This window comes from Oryctolagus cuniculus, chromosome 18, assembly GCF_051225735.1.
Source record: "Oryctolagus cuniculus isolate XC-2025 breed Fujian yellow rabbit chromosome 18, ASM5122573v1, whole genome shotgun sequence".
Taxonomy (NCBI): domain Eukaryota; kingdom Metazoa; phylum Chordata; class Mammalia; order Lagomorpha; family Leporidae; genus Oryctolagus; species Oryctolagus cuniculus.
In genome coordinates, this window is record NC_142884.1 from 17,873,734 (window position 1) to 17,890,724 (window position 16,991).

At 46.2% G+C, this 16,991-nt stretch overlaps 1 protein-coding gene across 1 annotated transcript; it reads left to right on the top strand.

Moving 5' to 3' along the window:
• The first annotated feature begins 4,079 nt into the window (after positions 1-4,079).
• Positions 4,080-16,487, top strand: WDR87 (WD repeat domain 87). Its single transcript, XM_089319241.1, has 6 exons — positions 4,080-4,200; positions 5,464-5,634; positions 6,334-9,212; positions 9,666-9,934; positions 10,630-14,441; positions 14,550-16,487. Exons 1-6 carry the CDS (start codon positions 4,126-4,128, stop codon positions 16,383-16,385), a joined length of 9,042 nt encoding a protein of 3,013 aa, XP_089175367.1. The 5' UTR covers positions 4,080-4,125; the 3' UTR covers positions 16,386-16,487.
• Positions 16,488-16,991: the final 504 nt, after the last annotated feature.

A 16,991-nucleotide genomic window follows, 5' to 3' on the forward strand; every position in this document is an offset into this window, starting at 1 on the left:
ACATACCATATCTCAACCCCAGATAATGTCTCCCCTAAGTTGGCAACAAAGCTTGAATTCTCCATTAAATTATCTTCAGGTTATTAAGATATATCAGTCAACCATTAGGATTGAAGCACCTGGAGCTCACTCTAGACTTGTCTTTTATGTAGATAATGGGATTAGGAAGTCGAATGTGGGATATTTTAGAAGCAAATACACTTATTCTGAAGGTAAGGTGGTCTATAGGGTGGAAGAGAGGACAAAAAAGTAAGTAAACATAGAGGCTTAGGATTTGAAGGCCTTTTTTTTAAGATTTATTTTATTTATTTGAAAGACAAAGAGAGGTAGAAGTAGAGGTCTTCCATCTGCTGGTTCACTCCCCAGATGGCCGCAACGGCCGGAGCTGCACTGATCCGAAGGCAGGAGCTTCCTCTGGGTCTCCCACATGGGTGCAGGGACCCAAGCACTTGGGCCATCTTCTACTGCTTTCCCAGGCCACAGCAGAGAGCTGGATCGGATGAGGAGCAGCCGGGACTAGAACCAGCCCCCATATGGGATGCCGGCGCTTCAGACTAGGGCTTTAACCCGCTGCGCCACAGCGCCGGCCCCTTGAAGGCCTTTTTCTTGCTAGGCCCTCAGAAATATTCTCCCAAAGGAGCCCAGTCACTTGCTTTTTGTGGGTTAGTTGAAAGAAGTGGAACTTAATGGAGATTTTTGGAACAATGGGAACTGATGGCAAGAACTGTAAATTAGCTACAAATGACTACTCTCTCAGCGGATCTGGGACATCAAGAAAGAGCCAGTGGGGGTAAATCTGAGCTTGGGGTCTTGCCCACAGAGCCATCCACTGATGTGCAGGATCTGAAGCAGAATGCACTGGTTCCTGTAAAGTGTCCAAAGGAACAGCAAGTACAGGGTTGAAAGGGAACAGAATGGAAAGAGATCTTGGAGAGCAGCATGCAGCCTGGTAAAAGGAGAAAGAGACAAAAGAGATGCTGAGGTCTGACAGGCAGGCCCCAGTTCCCACTGTGAGCAGATCTGTGGCTCAGAGAGCTTTCTTAGCTTCACCTTCTGTCTCTGATACAGCAGAAGATTCCGGAACTGTGGACTGGATCTTAGTTTTCAGTGTGCCCTATGTGGTCTCAAACATGGCTCTTCCCCCCGCCCCCTGGGTTCATATTGCTCATACATACAATGAAAATCATGACATCTGCCTCTTAAAAATTTCTAGAACTGATGAAGTAGTTGATACAGTAGCTTTTGTGTGTGTATATGTGGGGGGAGGGGCTCTAACCCATTCTGGGTTAGATATTAGAGAGATGATGGTCAGTTTACCTGCAGCGCCCTGCAAAGCCAGCCATCAGGTCCCCAGGGCAACACAGCACCTGGGTCGGCCATCTCGAGGTGGGTTCTGCTGACTTTGCTTCAGGAGGCCCAGATCAAACTGATCTGCGACTCCAAACCGGTGGTTCTCACCCCTTAGCGTGCATGAGATCAGCTGGAGAGCTTGTTAAAACTCAGATTCGGGAGCCCTACCCTCAGAGTTTCTAATACAGGTCTCAGGGGCAGGGGAGGGCAATAATTTGTGTTTTTAACAAATTCCCAGGTGGATTCTGGGAATCACATTATACTCATTATTATACTGACATATCAGTATATATAACCCATTAATACATTAATCTATGGATGGATTAATCCATTCATGAGGGCAGACCTCTCGCTACCTGGTTATATATATTTTTTAAAGATTTATTTATTTATTTGAAAGAGTTACAGGGGTCGGCGCCATGGCGCAGTAGGTTAATCCTCCACCTGTGGCGCCAGCATCCCATATGGGTGCCGGTTCTAGTCCCGGCTGCTCCTCTTCCAATCCAGCTCTCTGCCATGGCCTGGGAAAGAAGTAGAAGATTACCCAAGTCCTTGGGCCCCTGCACCCACATGGGAGACCAGGAAGAGGCACCTGGCTCCTGGCTTCGGATCAGCATAGCTCCAGCCATTACAGCCATTTGGGGAACGGAAGGAAGACCTTTCTCTCTGTCTCTCCCTCTCACTGTCTGTAACTCTACTTCTCAAATAAATAAATAAAATCTTAAAAAAAAAAAAAAAGAAATACATAGAGGAGACAGAGAGAGAGCTCTTCCATCTGCTGATTCACTCCCCAGATGGCCGCAACAGCCAGGGTTGGGCCAGGCCAAAGCCAGGAGTCAGGAGCTTCTTCTGGATCTCCCATGTGCATGCAAGGGCCCATCCTCCACTGATTTTCCAAGCACATTGACAGGGAGCTGGAGAGGAAAATGAAACAGCTGGGTCTTGAACCACCACGCAGATGGGATGCTGGCATTGCAGTTGGCAGCTTTACCTGCTATGCTACAACACTGCCCCCACTCCACTCCATTACTTGTTTAAAAGTCTCACCTCTCTTAATATTGAACAATGAGGATTAAATTTCAACTTGAGTTTTGGTGTGGATATTGAAACCATAGCAATATCATTCCTAGTTTTGCTATTAAAAATTAGATTGTTATGACCCTTCTTAACGCCTTTCTGCTGGTAGAGGTGTGCACAAGAATTTTGAGGAACTATGAGTATATCATGTACTGAAGAGCACACTTTGGGGAACCATTTCTCTAAACTGAAGTTTTCTTTCATGTAGCAAGCAAGGTTGGCCTCCACTGCCCTCTACTGGGAAGACCATACATTTAGCTGTCATGTTGCCAAAGCAACTGGGAAGTAAGAATACAGGTTCGAAGGAAATACAGTGGTCACTTGCCTAAGAACCAAGCCAGCCTAAAAACAACAATCATAATTTCTTGTTAATTCAGAGTCTACTTTAAAGGGATTTTAGGCAAGACCGGCATTTTCATTTTCATAAGGAAATGAAAAGTCCATTGTCACACCAGTAATGACAGACTCCTTGACAAAGGGGAATTGTTAAAAGTAATCTTATTCACAATCCAACCAGGAAAAGTAGAAGGTGGTCCTCATTGTGGCCAAAGAGAATGGAATGGGAAAGAGGACAATTCTCTCTCAGCCACTGAATTCCACAAACCTGGAGATGCCTTCAAGGCCAAATGACCAGGTCCTTTCTCCATCCATGGTAGGTGGGGCTGACTCTTAGTACTAGGTGCCTATCATCTCTGTTTCCTCCTTCAATACCGAGACTTCTATGGCAACAGAATCATCTAGGAAGCCTGATAAAAGTGAAGGTTCTTGGGTCTCATTTCCATGGCTCTGATTCAGTAGTTTCATGACAGGGCTCTAGGAATCTGCATCTGAGGCTGTATCTTCCCCCTCAATGCGTACACACACACACACACACACACACAAGGAAACCTGGTGCAGGAGGTCCAGAGACCACTCCTTGAGGAACCCTAGTCCTCACAAAATGCTCTCCTAACACATAACAAGCAGCAAAGAACTATAGTTTACCTGTAAGAGCATTCTATTCTAGTCTCTCTCTTAGGTTTCCATGCCTCCCTCACCCGTAATATCCTACTGGGCTATGACAAAAAATGCTAAGATTTAGTCCCTTTACCCTTTTGAAGCCTCAGTTTTCTCATCAATAAAATGAGGCCATACCTACCTCCTTGGGCTGTAGTGAGAGCTAAATGCAAAGATGTATTTGTGCATAGGTTCTGACATTCAGAAGGTGGGTTTCCCTGTTGGTGGTGGTGGTGGCTTTTGGTTTTGTTTTAAAGATTTTTTTATTTGAAAGAGTGACCAAGAGAAAAGGGGAGAGAGAAAAGGGGAGGGAGGGAGGGAGAGAGAGAGAGAGAACAAGAGAGCTCTTTCATCTGCTAGTTCATTCCCTACATGACTGTAACAGCCAGGCCTAGGCCAGGCCACATCCAGGCCATCCTCTACTGTTTTCCCAGGCACATTATTAGGGAGCTGATCAGAAGTGGAGCAGCCAGGATACCAAATGGTGCTCTAATATGGGATGCTGGAATTTCAAGCAACAGCTTAACCCACTGTATCACAACATTGGCCCTCCAGAAGGTGTTTAATTCATATGAGTTCATGGTTCTTGCCTTCTGATTCCTAGGTCCTTGAAAAGAATAGCAGTGTCTAAGTCTCCCTCTTTCGGTTTCCCACAGGTTTTTAAGCAACAGTTCTAAAGAGAACCAGGGGAAAATTGAGGTGATGTCTTCCTCCAGACTCATTCCCCTGTGGAAGGATTTTAAATGCCTTGTAAATGACACCATAGAGAAAAGCAAGGTAATGCCTGTGCAGGACATAAGTGTGTCACTAGTTGGCCTCTTTCTATTTCACAATGATGAGCACTTCAGAGGAGCCAGAGACTGTCCATGGACGCAGGAAGCAGCCAGGTAGACCACAGAGACAACAGTCACCTTAGTAGGAAGCAGGTCTTCAATTTCCAGATGAGTCTACAGACCTCTTAAAACGACATTTTGATGGTGGGAGGTGAACATTTTGGAGCATCTTAACAGGAATCAACCTTGAGAAGAGAGATTTTCTGAAAGGAAAGGGGAAAAGCACCAGAGAGAGCATTTGTCAATCCTCAGTTGGCTGTTGTTGGCTCTGTGTAAAAGGAACTCAGGTGCATGTTTTCCTGTGCAGTAATACATTTTGTGTTTTTTTAAATACATATTATGGTTTTTAAAAATATTTATTTATTTATTTGAAAGTCAGAGTTACACAGAGAGAGGAGAGGCAGAAAGAGAGAAAGAGAGGTCTTCCATCCAGTGGTTCACTCCCCAATTGGCCACAACAGCCGGAGCTGCACTGATCAGAAGCCAGGAGCCAGGAGCTTCTTCCAGGTCTCCCATGTGGGTACAGGGGCCCAAGCACTTGGGCCATCTTCTACTGCTTTTCCAGGCCATAGCAGAGAGCTGGATCAGAAGTGGAGCAGCTGGGACTAGAACCGGCACCCATTGGGATGCCGGCCCTTCAGGCCAGGGCGTTAGCCCGTTGCGTCACAGCACCAGCCCTTGCGCTAATACATATTGTATATGTGCAAGTCCTCCATCAAATTTAAAAGCCAAAAATAGGGTATCCTAAAAATTTTAGTCAAGTTTTAAGCTGTATAATTTAGAGCTGCACTGAATTTTGGGATATTCTGTGATATCCTATATGAGAATGAGGCAATGCATTTGCTTGGGTAATTGATTAAATGTTGTACCCTTTATGACATGTGTACCTTTTAGAATCCAGGGAAAATGTTAAAGGATGGCTTTATGTTGGGAAAAACATCCTTTTCCTCTGTGCTCACACTATAAAATGCATCCATAAAGGCCCTAAGAGGGGTTGGTTTCCTTATGTGTTGGGGGATTTGTTATATGCTTATGAAGTGTTGATGTCCCATGGGTGATAAGGTGTGTATATATGGATGTAACAGGAATAGTTCTTGGGGTTTGGGTGCATAACTTTGGAAACTGCTTATATTGTGAACTGTGTGAGAATATATTTAGTGGACATGTGTCCTGGCCTCTTAGTTTATGATGCCATACCTCTCCTCAGAAACCTTCAAATGACCCAAAGAATGACATAGTTGTGCTGAGTGACCGGTCCCAGATACTGTTCAAAGAATCTCGCTATCCTCAAAATATGCCGTTCATAAGCCACTATGTGAGTGATTCCTACTTCTTTGCCTCCCTCTCTTGGGTGACACCATACACGAAAGAAATACAGGTAAAACTGCCTTTCTGCCCCCTTCTTTTTAAGTTTTGGCTATTTATTTATTTGAAATGCAGAGTGATGAAAGCAGGGGAAGGGGGGGAGAGAGAGAGAGATCTTCCATCTGCTGATTCACTCCCCAGATGCCTACAATAGCTGGAGTTGGGCCAGGCCAAAGCCAGAGAGCCAAGGTCTTTATCCAAGTTTCACACATGGGTGGCAGGAACCCAAGTAGTTGGGCCATCATTTGTTGCCTTCCAGGAGCATTAGTAGGAAGCTGGATTGAAAGTTGAGGTGGAACTGAATCCCAGGCACTCTAATTTAGGATGTGGGTATACAAAGTGGTGGCTTAACATGCTGCACCACAATGCCTGCCTGTTCTCCAGGGGCCATACTCACATAACCCTCAGCCTAGATTGACAAAGAAAAGCCCCTTGAATGAATATGGCCTAGATCTAGGACTCCCCCTCATTCTTTCTCCAATTACAGTCTCTATGTTGAGCAGACTATGGTTCCTAAAGTTGACTAAGGTTAGGCAAAGAGTCTTAGGCTTCCTGCCTCTAGCATATTTCCAACTCCTATGACTAGGGAGTAAAATTATTCTAGTGTGTTCCAATTCCTCCTTAGCATAAAAACGAGCAAAAATAGCTGAATATATTCAGCGCCTTCCTTCTCTACTGTCTTTCCCACAGTCCCCATCTTATTCTCTTCCAGGCTGTAGTATGGATGAAGAGCAAAACTGAGGACATGGTTGAGAAAAGAACATTCTCCATGACTGAACGACTGCCACCTATTCAGGCCATGGTCCACACAGGTTCCTTTCATATCCTCGTGGCCTACTGTGGTGACCTGCTCCTGCGGCTCTTTGGAGACCACTTTCGGGCATTTAAGCCTCTAGGCATAGTACCCTGCCGCTTCAACATCAGTTGCCTCTGCTATGACCCAGAAATGAAGATGCTTCTGTCTGGTATCATGGGGGCAGTGATCACCTGGCTCATTGAGCGAAGTGGCAAGGGCCTCCAAATACTCTACATGGTTTCCATGCCTAATGATGAGCTTGTCCAGGACATCGTGCTGAATGGACCCAATGGCTCCCTCATAGCTCTCTGTGAGACGGTGGTAAGAGTCCTTGAACGCCAGGGCCAGGGTAAGCTGGCGGAGGTAAAGAAGTTCACTTCCACCACCAGGGGCTCCTCTATCACCTGCTGCTGCACCTGTTTTGATCAGGGCCTTCTCTATGCTGGACACAAGGCTGGGGAAATACAAGTTTGGAACCTCAACTGGGGCCAGTCCCTCCACAGTTTCAAGGCCCATACCTTATCTGTGATATGTATCCACAGCCGGCCAGAGGCCCACACCCTGCTAACAGCTGGCAAGGAAGGCTTAATCAAAGAGTGGAACCTTACTTCTGGGAACCTGCTGCGGCGGCTAGAACTGGGTGAAGAGCTGCATAGACTCCAGTTCATTGATAGCACAACTTTCTTCTGCCAAACTAACCATAGTTTTTCCTTGCGCTGCCTGCCCTGTTTCTATAGCCTCTTCAACGTCTGTGGTTCTGCTCCACAGCAGGTGCGTCGGGTCCGCTGTGGAGATAACTGGTTCCGGATCCTGTGCGCTACTGAGGATGGCTTGTTACACTTTGTGTCCCCAGTAACAGGGAATCTTCTGGTTATCACCTGGCCCTTCTCAATTCTGGACCAAGCTGTGGACTGGGCTTATGACCCAGGTAAAGAGGAGCTCTTTGTGGCAACAGGCGGCTCAGAGGTGCTGGTATTTGACACAACTCGCTGCCCTTGCCCAGCCAAGTATCTCCTAAGCACCTCACCAGATTCTAAAGACTTTGTACAATGCCTGGCTTATGGACATTTCCACCTGGGGCGGGGGCTAGAAGGACTGATATTCTCTGGGCACCAGAGTGGTGTGATAAGAGTACTTTCCCAGCACAGCTGTGCCCGAATAGAGAAATTCATGCATTTTGGGGCTGTATTAGCACTCTCTACAATGTCTGGAGGGATTCTGGGTGGCCGAGAAAACTCTTTGCTCTGTTCCTATGGCATGGATGACTACGTACACCTGTCAGAAGCTGTGCTTGATGGGATCAAAGTACAACTGAGGCCACTGGCTAGCATTCTCAGCAGCTGTCACCTTAAGCACCTTATCCTCTTGCCCAAATCTGTGGGTGCCATCACAGAGACTAACTGCCTGCGTCTCTGGAAGTTCCATGATTTTCTGTCCTCCGGGTTGCAGGAAGGCTCGAAGTTCATAGAGACATTGCCTCTGCACCAATGTGCCATTATGTCCTTTGATGTCTGCCTACCTTTGAGTCTTTTTGTCACAGGTGGCATTGATGGCTCTGTCCGGATCTGGGACTTCCATGGTAGACTGATAGCCATGTTGGACTCATCACTGCACTTTGGCCCCCTCTGCTTTGCAAATGACCGAGGCGACCTGCTTGTGACTTTCAACCAGAGTCTTTATCTGGTATCCTGTTTAAAACTGCTTCCCCCAAACATTCTGTCTTGCTTTTCCCTTATGAGTATAACAGATGAAGTAGTAGAAGCCCCTAAATCTTTCATACCAAGCTTCTTCTTCTCCTTTGAGACCATGTTTGTGCCCAAATATGTCTACCTTGGACAAGGGCAACAGGAATTAGCGGGTCTGGAGAGCCTTATCAATAAGCGAGCCATTGCCTTTGACCATTCTGTGCCACATGTCATAGAAGAAGATGAGGCAGGGAGCCCTGTGCTACTGCGTACCCCCAGACGTGATTCTTTAGAAGGGGTAGAAGCTGACTGGATGCAGACGAGCAAACCTCAGCAACCTCATTATGTAGTTCCTCCCCATCTACAGCTGACTAGCTGGGATGGACTCAATCCCTATCAGATATTGCGATGCTACTTTGGTCATGGGCGGGAATGGCTTCTTGCCCCTGATTGCTACATCCCCAACTCAGTTATTCGTGCCCGTCTTTGGCCAGAAGGCAGCCCAATATTCCTACAGTGTAGCCTGCACTCGCCCCAGCGGGAACTGGAATGGGACAGGTCTCAACAATTCTTCTGGCATAGCAGGGCAAGAGCTATAAGTGATATTGCAGAATATTCCGAGGAGAAGGAAGATGAAGACTTCCTAGGAATGAGACTGTCTAAGGACACAACCTATAGTGTCCTTACAGACACAGGAAACCGCAGCTGGCTGGGAAGAAAGATGAGTGAAATTGCTGTTAATAGCCTGATTGAGACAATCCTCAGTGTCATGATCCATGCTTCCCCACTGAAGTACCAATGCTGTGTTGGCGCACTTAGGCAAATATTTGCCTCTTATCAGGTGTCTCCTTCCCTGCGCTCTGAGACAGCCCATCGTTTGTTGGATGATACGACTAATTCCAACCCACAGATTCGAGAACTGGCCTGGGAAGGGCTAAAGTGTCTAGGAATGATTACTCATCTCTTTGCCTTGCCTCTGGCCCAAGGATTAATGGACAAGGACCAAAGAGTGAGGAGTAAGGCCCTGAGCCTAATGGCTGAGATTGGGATCCACTCTAAGGCCTCACTCTTAGAGCTAATCCAGAATAAAGACACTTACCGAGAGATGCAGTAAGTTGTGACCTCTTTTCACTTATCTACCAGCTCCTCATTTTCTTCTCCTCTTTTCCATTTTCCTCTTTCCTTTCTTTACTACCTCTTCATTCCTATTCATTAGTTCTCCTTGACCCCTCTTCTTTTTCATAACCTTTTCCCAACCTTAAACTATCCTTCATGTTCCCCTGACTGCTCATTCCATTCTCCATTTCTTTGCCTATTCCTACCACATCAAATTCAACTTTTCATCCTTTTCTCATACCCCTACAGCACCCCCATACAGATTACTCCATTCACTGACATCTTGGCTTCCTAAACATTTTCTTTCTTCTTGAACATCATTTACTTCTACATATGCTATCCTTAGCCGCTCTGCCAAGCCCCCTGCCAATTCCACAGCAGTTCTTGCCTTTACATTCTCCCCCTTACCCGCGTTTCAACATAGTCCTTCCTCTCTGATTTTCACAGGCAAGAGATGATAGGGGAGGAATCCTTGGACCATCTGCTGGGGATGCGGCCCACAGATCTCCAAATCCTTCAGGCTCAAGTGGAGCAGCGATTGAATGAAAACCTGACCTTGTCAGGAGATAAAAGGCCTGATTTTTCTTTAGATGTTTCCAGGACTTCTGAAACTATATACTTGCCTACACAACTTCCCACAATTGCTGAAGAACCTGGAATGGCCATGAAGCCCAGCAAGGCCCAAAGACGGGGCCGAGCAATGGGCAAAAAACAGAGTATGTATGGGATGATATGGTCCATGCCCTAGGATTTCTTAAGAGGCAGCAAGGTAGGTAGGGCTAAAATGAGTCAAGAGATTCCAGGTGGGAAGAAAGATTAGTGGAAATACATTACAGAAAAGAACTCTCCAGGGCCGGTGTTGTGGCATAGTGGGTAAAACCACGGCCTGCCATGCCGGCATCCTATATGGGCACTGGTTTGAGACCAGGCTTCTCCACTTCTAATTCAGTTTCTTGCTAATCTAATGTGTCTGGGAAAGCAGTAGAAGATGGCCCAAAGTCCCTGGGCCTCTGCCTCCCATGTGGGAGACCCTGGTTCCTGGCTTCAGCCTGATCCAGCCCTGGCCATTATGGCCATTTGGGGAGTGAACCAGTGGCTGGAGATCTCTCTCTCTCTCTCTCTCTCTCTCTCTTAACTCTGCCTTTCAAATAAATACATAAATCTTAAAAAAAAAAAAAACCTCTCTTCTGAAGGATCCAACCATACTGAGGAAGATCCTAAGACCTATCTTAAGATTTGGGAGGGGGGGAGAGACTAAAGCAAAGAGACAGTTTTTTTGTGTGTTTTGGTTTTTCTGAAGCCTCAGCCATCTCTTTTATGGAAGTGCCTCTTAGCTCACACCAGATATTGGGAGGAATTTCGTTTAGTCTCCCATGCTTTCCTTACCTCCATCTCCTAATCCTTCCTGCAGCTCGAAAACTGTTGAGGGGTCTCAAGAAGATGAAAGAGGTAGACTTAAAACCGATGACCACAGAGCCCTCAGAAAAAGAGGTTGAAAGTGAGCAGAGTGAAGCTACACTATTTGAGAGCCTAGAAGATATCATCATTCGTTCTGGAAGGACTTCAGTCAGCAGCATGAAGTTCTCAAGAGATGCTGAATCTTCAGAGGAAGATATTTCAAAGGATCACATGGCTTTGACGCTGAAGATGCTGAGGAAAGTACGTGACAAAAGAGACAAAAAATCGACAGTTCAGAAACCCGTGAAGGGGCACAAGAAGAGGAGAAAGGAAGAGAAAACTGTAACTGAGGAACCTCCGTCTACTGTAATAGAACGACCCATTGTGAGAAAGGCTAAAGCTCATGGACGGGGTGTCACTGGAGTGCCTGGCCACAAGAGGACCCCTGGACGTGGCACATCATGGCGAGATGATTTATGTCGCCTTATGGTCCTGAGGGTATCTGAATCCCAAACAAAACTGTCAGAAGCTTTAAACAATGAACTAGTGGCTATGGCTAAGGAGATCTTGGCAGATCGGTACCCCAGCTGGGAGCTCTTCCAGAAGATATGCCCCTTGCTGAAGAAAGAAAGCAAGGTTGTATTTGAAGACTTTGACTGGGATGTAGCCTGGCCAGAGGAGAAACCAATTTTTATTCACGAGGAGATTATTAGAGAGGACATGGTGATCAGAGACATGGAAGAGGAGCAAAAGGAAGAGGAGCAAAAGGAAGAAAGTGACGTGCAGGACTTGGAGGAAACCCAAGTTGTTCCCAAAAAAGGCAAGAAAAAGAAACTTACCTTTTTAGAATCAGGTGACCTAACCAAAGGAAAACGAAAATCAAAGAAAGAAGAGAAAAAATTGTCTAAGGTGTCAGCTAAACAACAGAGGAAAGCAGCTCAGGAAGAGAGGAAAGCAACTGAGGAAGAGGGGGAAGCAGCCCAGGGAGAGGGGGAAGCAGCTCAGGGAGAGGGGGAAGCAGCTCAGGAAGAGAGAAAAGATGGTAAAAAGAGGAGGAAAATAACCAAACAAGACAGGGAGAAGAGTGAGGAAGTGGGGGCAATGGCCAGACCTCAAAGAGTAGTATTTGAGGGAAAAGAAGAACCAGTTACACCTGAAAGAAAGCTGTCTTTGGACGAATGGAAGGACTACTGGGATCAATGGAAAAAGGCCCAAAGTGTGAAGAAACCCTTGGATAAAAGGAAGCAAGATCAGGACAGGAGGCGTCCTCAGGAAGAGCAGCAACAGCAGGAGGATGAGGAGGAACCAGTCCCAGAGGAGGAGGAAATGCAGGAGGGGGCCGGCAAGAAGGTGAAATGGGAAAAGTGGAGACAGGCCTGGGAAAATATGTTTTTATCCAAGCACACGGATGAAGAAAAATTGAAGCTGGAGAAAGAACTGCTTCGTAAGTGGAAAGAAATGTCTAAGGAATGGGAAGAAGAAGAAGAGGAGGAGGAGAGAGAAGAGGGAGTGGAGAGAGAGGAGAGAGAGGAGGAAGAAGAGGAGGAGCAAGAAGAGGAGGAAGAGGGGTTGGAAGAAGAGGAGGAGGAAGAGGAGGAGGAGGAAGAAGAGGAGGAGATCACAGAAGAGCAGAGACAAATCCAGGAAGAACGAAAATGGGCCATGATACAGAGCGAACAAGCCCGGGCTGCAAGAAAATATGCCAAAGAAGGGAGGAAACTAGCACAACAAGAAGAGAAACTCGCAAAAGAAGAGAGAAAACTGGCCCAAGAAGAGAGAAAACTGGCCCGAGAATACGTGAAAATGGTCCGTGGAGATGGAAAAGTGGCCCAGAAAGAGAGGAAGTCTGCCCAGAAAGAGGAAAAATTGGCCCAAAAACAGGAGAAGATAAGCCAGGAAGCAGAGCGATTGGCCCAGAAAATGAGGAAATTGGCAAAGAAACAGGAGACAGTGGCTCGCGAAGAAGAGAAGCTAGCAAAGAAAGGAGGTAAAGTGGCTGAGGCAAAAATAATAACAGCCCAGAAAATGGAAACACTGGCTCAAAAGGAGCAAAATCTGGCACAGCAAGAAAAGAAGTTGGCCCAGGAACTAGCACAACTGGATTGGGACACGGAAGAAATGGCTTGGAAAGAACAGGAGCTGGATAAAGAAAAAAAGAAAGTGGCTGAGGAAAAGGAGAGACTGGCTCAGCAAGAGAAGACACTAGCCTGGCAAGAAGAGAAGCTGGCTAAGAAAGAGAAAAAATTGATCTTGGAAGAAGGGCTGCTAATGCAGAAAGAGGAGAAAGTGGCCCAGGACAAGGCAAAAACCCCTCAGGAAGAGGCACAACTGGCCAAGAGAAGAGAACAGCTGATTCAGAATAAAGAGAAACTGGCCAGCGAAAGGGAAAAAATGCTCCAGAACAAGAAAGAACTTGCACAGAGCAAGAATATAATGGCTCAGAAGGAAGAGAATCTGGCTTGGGAAAGACAGAATCTGGCTTGGGATAAGGAAAAAATGGTTCCGAATAAAGAGAGCCTCCTCCGTCTCAAAGAGAACCTCAGGAAGAGCAGAGAGCAGTTATCTCAGGCCAAGAAGGAGCTGGACGTGTACACGCAGAAACTCGTTCAAATAGAGGAGAAGCTAAAAGATGAAAGGCAGATAGTGGCCCAGAAGAAGGAGCAACTGGCTAACACAGAGAAAAAACTGGCTCAGAAAGAGGGCAATCTGGCTAAAAAACAGGAGAAACTGGCCCAGGAAAAAATGAAATTAGCTGCGGGGAAAACATCCATATTCCAAGGAAGGAAACTGCTCAAAGAAGAGTTGAATATCGCTAGGGAAGAAAAAGCATTACACAAGGAGATGGAGAAAGTGGCCCAGGAGAAGGCAAGACTGGCCAAGGAAATGGAAATTCTCTCCAAGGGAGGGATTCAAAAGCCCTCAAGAGAGAGAAAACTGTCTGAGGGTGAAATAAATTTAATTAAAAATAGATTGTTGCAAGAGGAGAAAATACTGTCATATGAAGATAGGATATTGGCCACTGAGAAGAAGGACATTGCCAGGGGAAAACTGGAGCTTACTAGAGGACAGAGAATGTATGCCCAGGAAGAAAGGAAATTAGCCAAAGCAGTAAGGAAGATGTTTAAAGAGAAGATGGTCATTTCCGGGGAACCAACAAAAGCGAAAAAAGTCTTAAAGGCACTTCGAAAACTAATTAGTGATGAAAGAAAAATAACCCAGGAAGAATTAAAGATGGCAAAGATAAAGAGGTCACTATTTGTTAAGGAGAACAGATTGAGCAAGGAACGGGATAGTCTTGATACCAAAGAATGGGATTTTTCTATGGACCAGTCAGACATGACCAAAAATGAGAAGAAACTGGCTCAGAAGCAGAGAAAACTGACCAAGGAAATAAGAAGGATAATAAGCCAAGAGAAAAAAATGGCTGAGGAGGAAAGCAGATTGGCCAAGGAACAGAGAGAAGTCCTGCAGGATGAAGAAGAAGGATTAGAAGAAGAAAAAAAAGAAAAAGAGGAGGCCATCCAATCCCTTAAACAAAGGCGGAGAAAGAAAAAACAGCTACATGGAGTTGATACAAGAAAGGAAAAGCTTTCCACTGAACAGGACGAGCTAGGAATTGAAGAAAGCTTTTCCAAGGAAGTGGAAAGGCTGTTAGATTCAGTAGAGCAAGACAGTTCCTCTGAGGAGGAGAAGGAGGAGGGACAGTCAGAAGGGGAGGTAGAGGAGGAGGAGGAGGAAGATAAAGAGGAGGAGGAGGAGGAGGAGGAGGAGGAGGAGGAAGAGGAGGAAGAAGAGGGGCTGGTGGAAGAAGGGGAGGAGGAACAGGTGGTGGAGGAAGAAGGGATGGAGGAAGAGAAGGAGGGGGAGGAGAAGGAAGCATTTCGAAAGAAAGAGAAGAGGGAGTGGAAGAGAAAGATGATGATGAAACAAAAGAAGAAGGCAGAACAGGAAGAGGAAGTATTCAAGATGGAAAAAGTGCCTGAGGAGGAAGAAGTGTCTGAGGAGGAAGAAGCGTCTGAGGAGGAAGAAGCGTCTGAGGAGGAAGAAGCATCTGAGGAGGAAGAAAGCATCAGTGAGGGTGTGACGGAAAGTTTAAGTGAGATAGAAGAGGAGGAAGAGGAAAGAAGCTCATTGGAGGAAGAGGTAAGCCCAGAGAAAGAGATCTTAAAAAGGGAAAAACAATTTAAGTTACAAGAAGAAAGAAGAAAGGCCCCTAGGGGACGGGAAATAGTCCCTTCTATTGGAAAAACAGTCCCTGAGATCAAAGGCACTGCTATAAAACTGGGAATTCTGAAAAGCCCTTCCAAGAAACTGATCTCAGCAGATTTGGGGATGGGAGGGAAGATACCAGCACCACTACCTGTCAAACAAACATTCTGGGACGATAAGGGCATAGTCCTCGAGACACCCAGGACATTCTCAAGGATTAGGTTTATGGATAAAGAAAGAGAACTGTTGGAGGAATATAAACCTGTACCTCTACATGCTTTGGATACAATTTTGGAGTCCCAAGATCAGGGCTTAAAGACTCCACTCATTTCCCAAATACTTAGGAAGACCATGGAAGCTCAGAAACTCCAGCACAAACCACCAGGTCCCAGGCGGAAGTGGCTTTTGAGGCATCGTCCAGCCCCGACAGAACAGACTAAAAAACAATTCCCCTTTTCCCAAATCCTGACTGAGGAACAGTTTCCAGAGGTGAGTCTCTCTGATACAGAGTGGATCTACCATGTCCTCGAAAGGATGGAAGCAGGAGAACAGCTTTCTAGGGATAGTTTTCACAGATTGTGTCAGCTCCTCAAAGACCTTACCTCAAAGGGAAACTTAGAGTGGCTGCATCTGGCCAAGCTTGAAGCCATTGTGTACCATCACATGCAGGCCCTGGAGTCACGAAGTCCGGGGATCTCAAAACCCAGCAAGGGGTCCCTAAGTCCAAAACATCTAAAGGTGATTCCTCCTATAAAAGGAAAGGACACGGAGAGTTGGCTGAAACCTTTGGATGTCCTGACATCAAAGTCTCCATTAGCTACCAAGAGGATATTTGACCCAAAGGCTCTAAACTGGCATCTTCTGGGAGAACCTTACAGAAGCGGGCGGGCACAGCAGTTATCTGATGCTGTTAAAGAGATGGATATGCAATACTTTTATCCCACCACAGGAGACACTTTTCAAAGTCCCCATACCTCTGTGGAAAAGCAAACTCTGGCCCTGATGTTTCAAAAGGACTTATGGGATTTTAAGGACAAGGGCAAGTTTCCCAAATTGCCTAAGTTGGAGAAGAAGACACACCCCATCTCAAAAAAAAGGGAAGAGCTGCCTCCATGGGAGACATTTGTGGCACTGTACTATGTCTTGCGGATGCTGCAGCAGCGATATGCCAAAGACACGGCTGCCTGGATGGAACAGTTCTATCAGCTCATGGACCTGTACCAACTTAAGTCTCCTCGCATCCAGAGGCTGCTACAGGACCTGCTACTGAGGGAGGAACCTCAATCCCAGGAGATCACCTACAAAGAGGCACTAAACACCACGGAGCTAGTTCCTGGGGAGCGGTTATTTTATCACCTGTTTTGTGGTAGGTCTCATATCCCCAAAAATCCTCCAGAGTTCCAGGATGTGATACCTCTCCCTGGACAGAACAACGTGCGTACCATCCATTCCATGGGCATTGCCCATTACGGGATCTTGGAACTTGCCTGGAAGAGCCTGCCCCAAGCTGATATTCATCTAACCAAGGAATTGCCCCACATCATTGCTCCCACTTCCTAATTTCAGACTGACTAGAAAACAGGGTTTTTCATTCCCAACTAGAGAAGGTATTGGTCACCAGAACCTAGACCTTCATCCGTAGGGCCCACACAGAGATAGAGCCAGGTCAAAGCCCTTTCCCTATTCTATGGAAACCAGTTTCTATGTGCAGAATAAAGAGGAGGTTCTTGCTTGCAACAAGCACTTTCACGTGTCCCTTATCTCCAAACTCTGGTTCTTCAGGAAGTAGCTGCAGAACCAGATACTCATAGATTCCTGAGAGTGGAAAAACTTCCCAAAGCCAGTGCTGTTCACCCTGTGGAGACCTTGAGGCAGAAGAGTCTGCCCTTGCCTCTGAGAAGTCATATTCACCTCGAAGGCCAAGGGCAATGAGAGCCCTGTCTCTGAAGTGTCACTCTTCCATACCAGACTACATGTCAACCACATGGAGTACGTGAGATCTGTAGGCTAGGAGTACAAAGCCTCAAAAAGGATGATTCCCCTGACAGCTGGGCAAGGCAGTTGGCTCTGAAGCCTTGACCTGAGCAACTTCTCCTTTTTAGCTTCTGTTTACTTGTCTGTGTGTGTGTATATATATATATATATAAAGATAGTGCACAAATTACA

Bases quoted from the DNA above. Each gene is read 5' to 3' on its own strand.
- WDR87 (XM_089319241.1), top strand. From the start codon at position 4,126: ATGTCTTCCTCCAGACTCATTCCCCTGTGGAAGGATTTTAAATGCCTT. The intron at 9,213-9,665 runs GTAAGTTGTGAC...TGATTTTCACAG, and splicing joins GACACTTACCGAGAGATGCA to GCAAGAGATGATAGGGGAGG. The intron at 9,935-10,629 runs GTATGTATGGGA...TCCTTCCTGCAG, and splicing joins AGCAATGGGCAAAAAACAGA to CTCGAAAACTGTTGAGGGGT.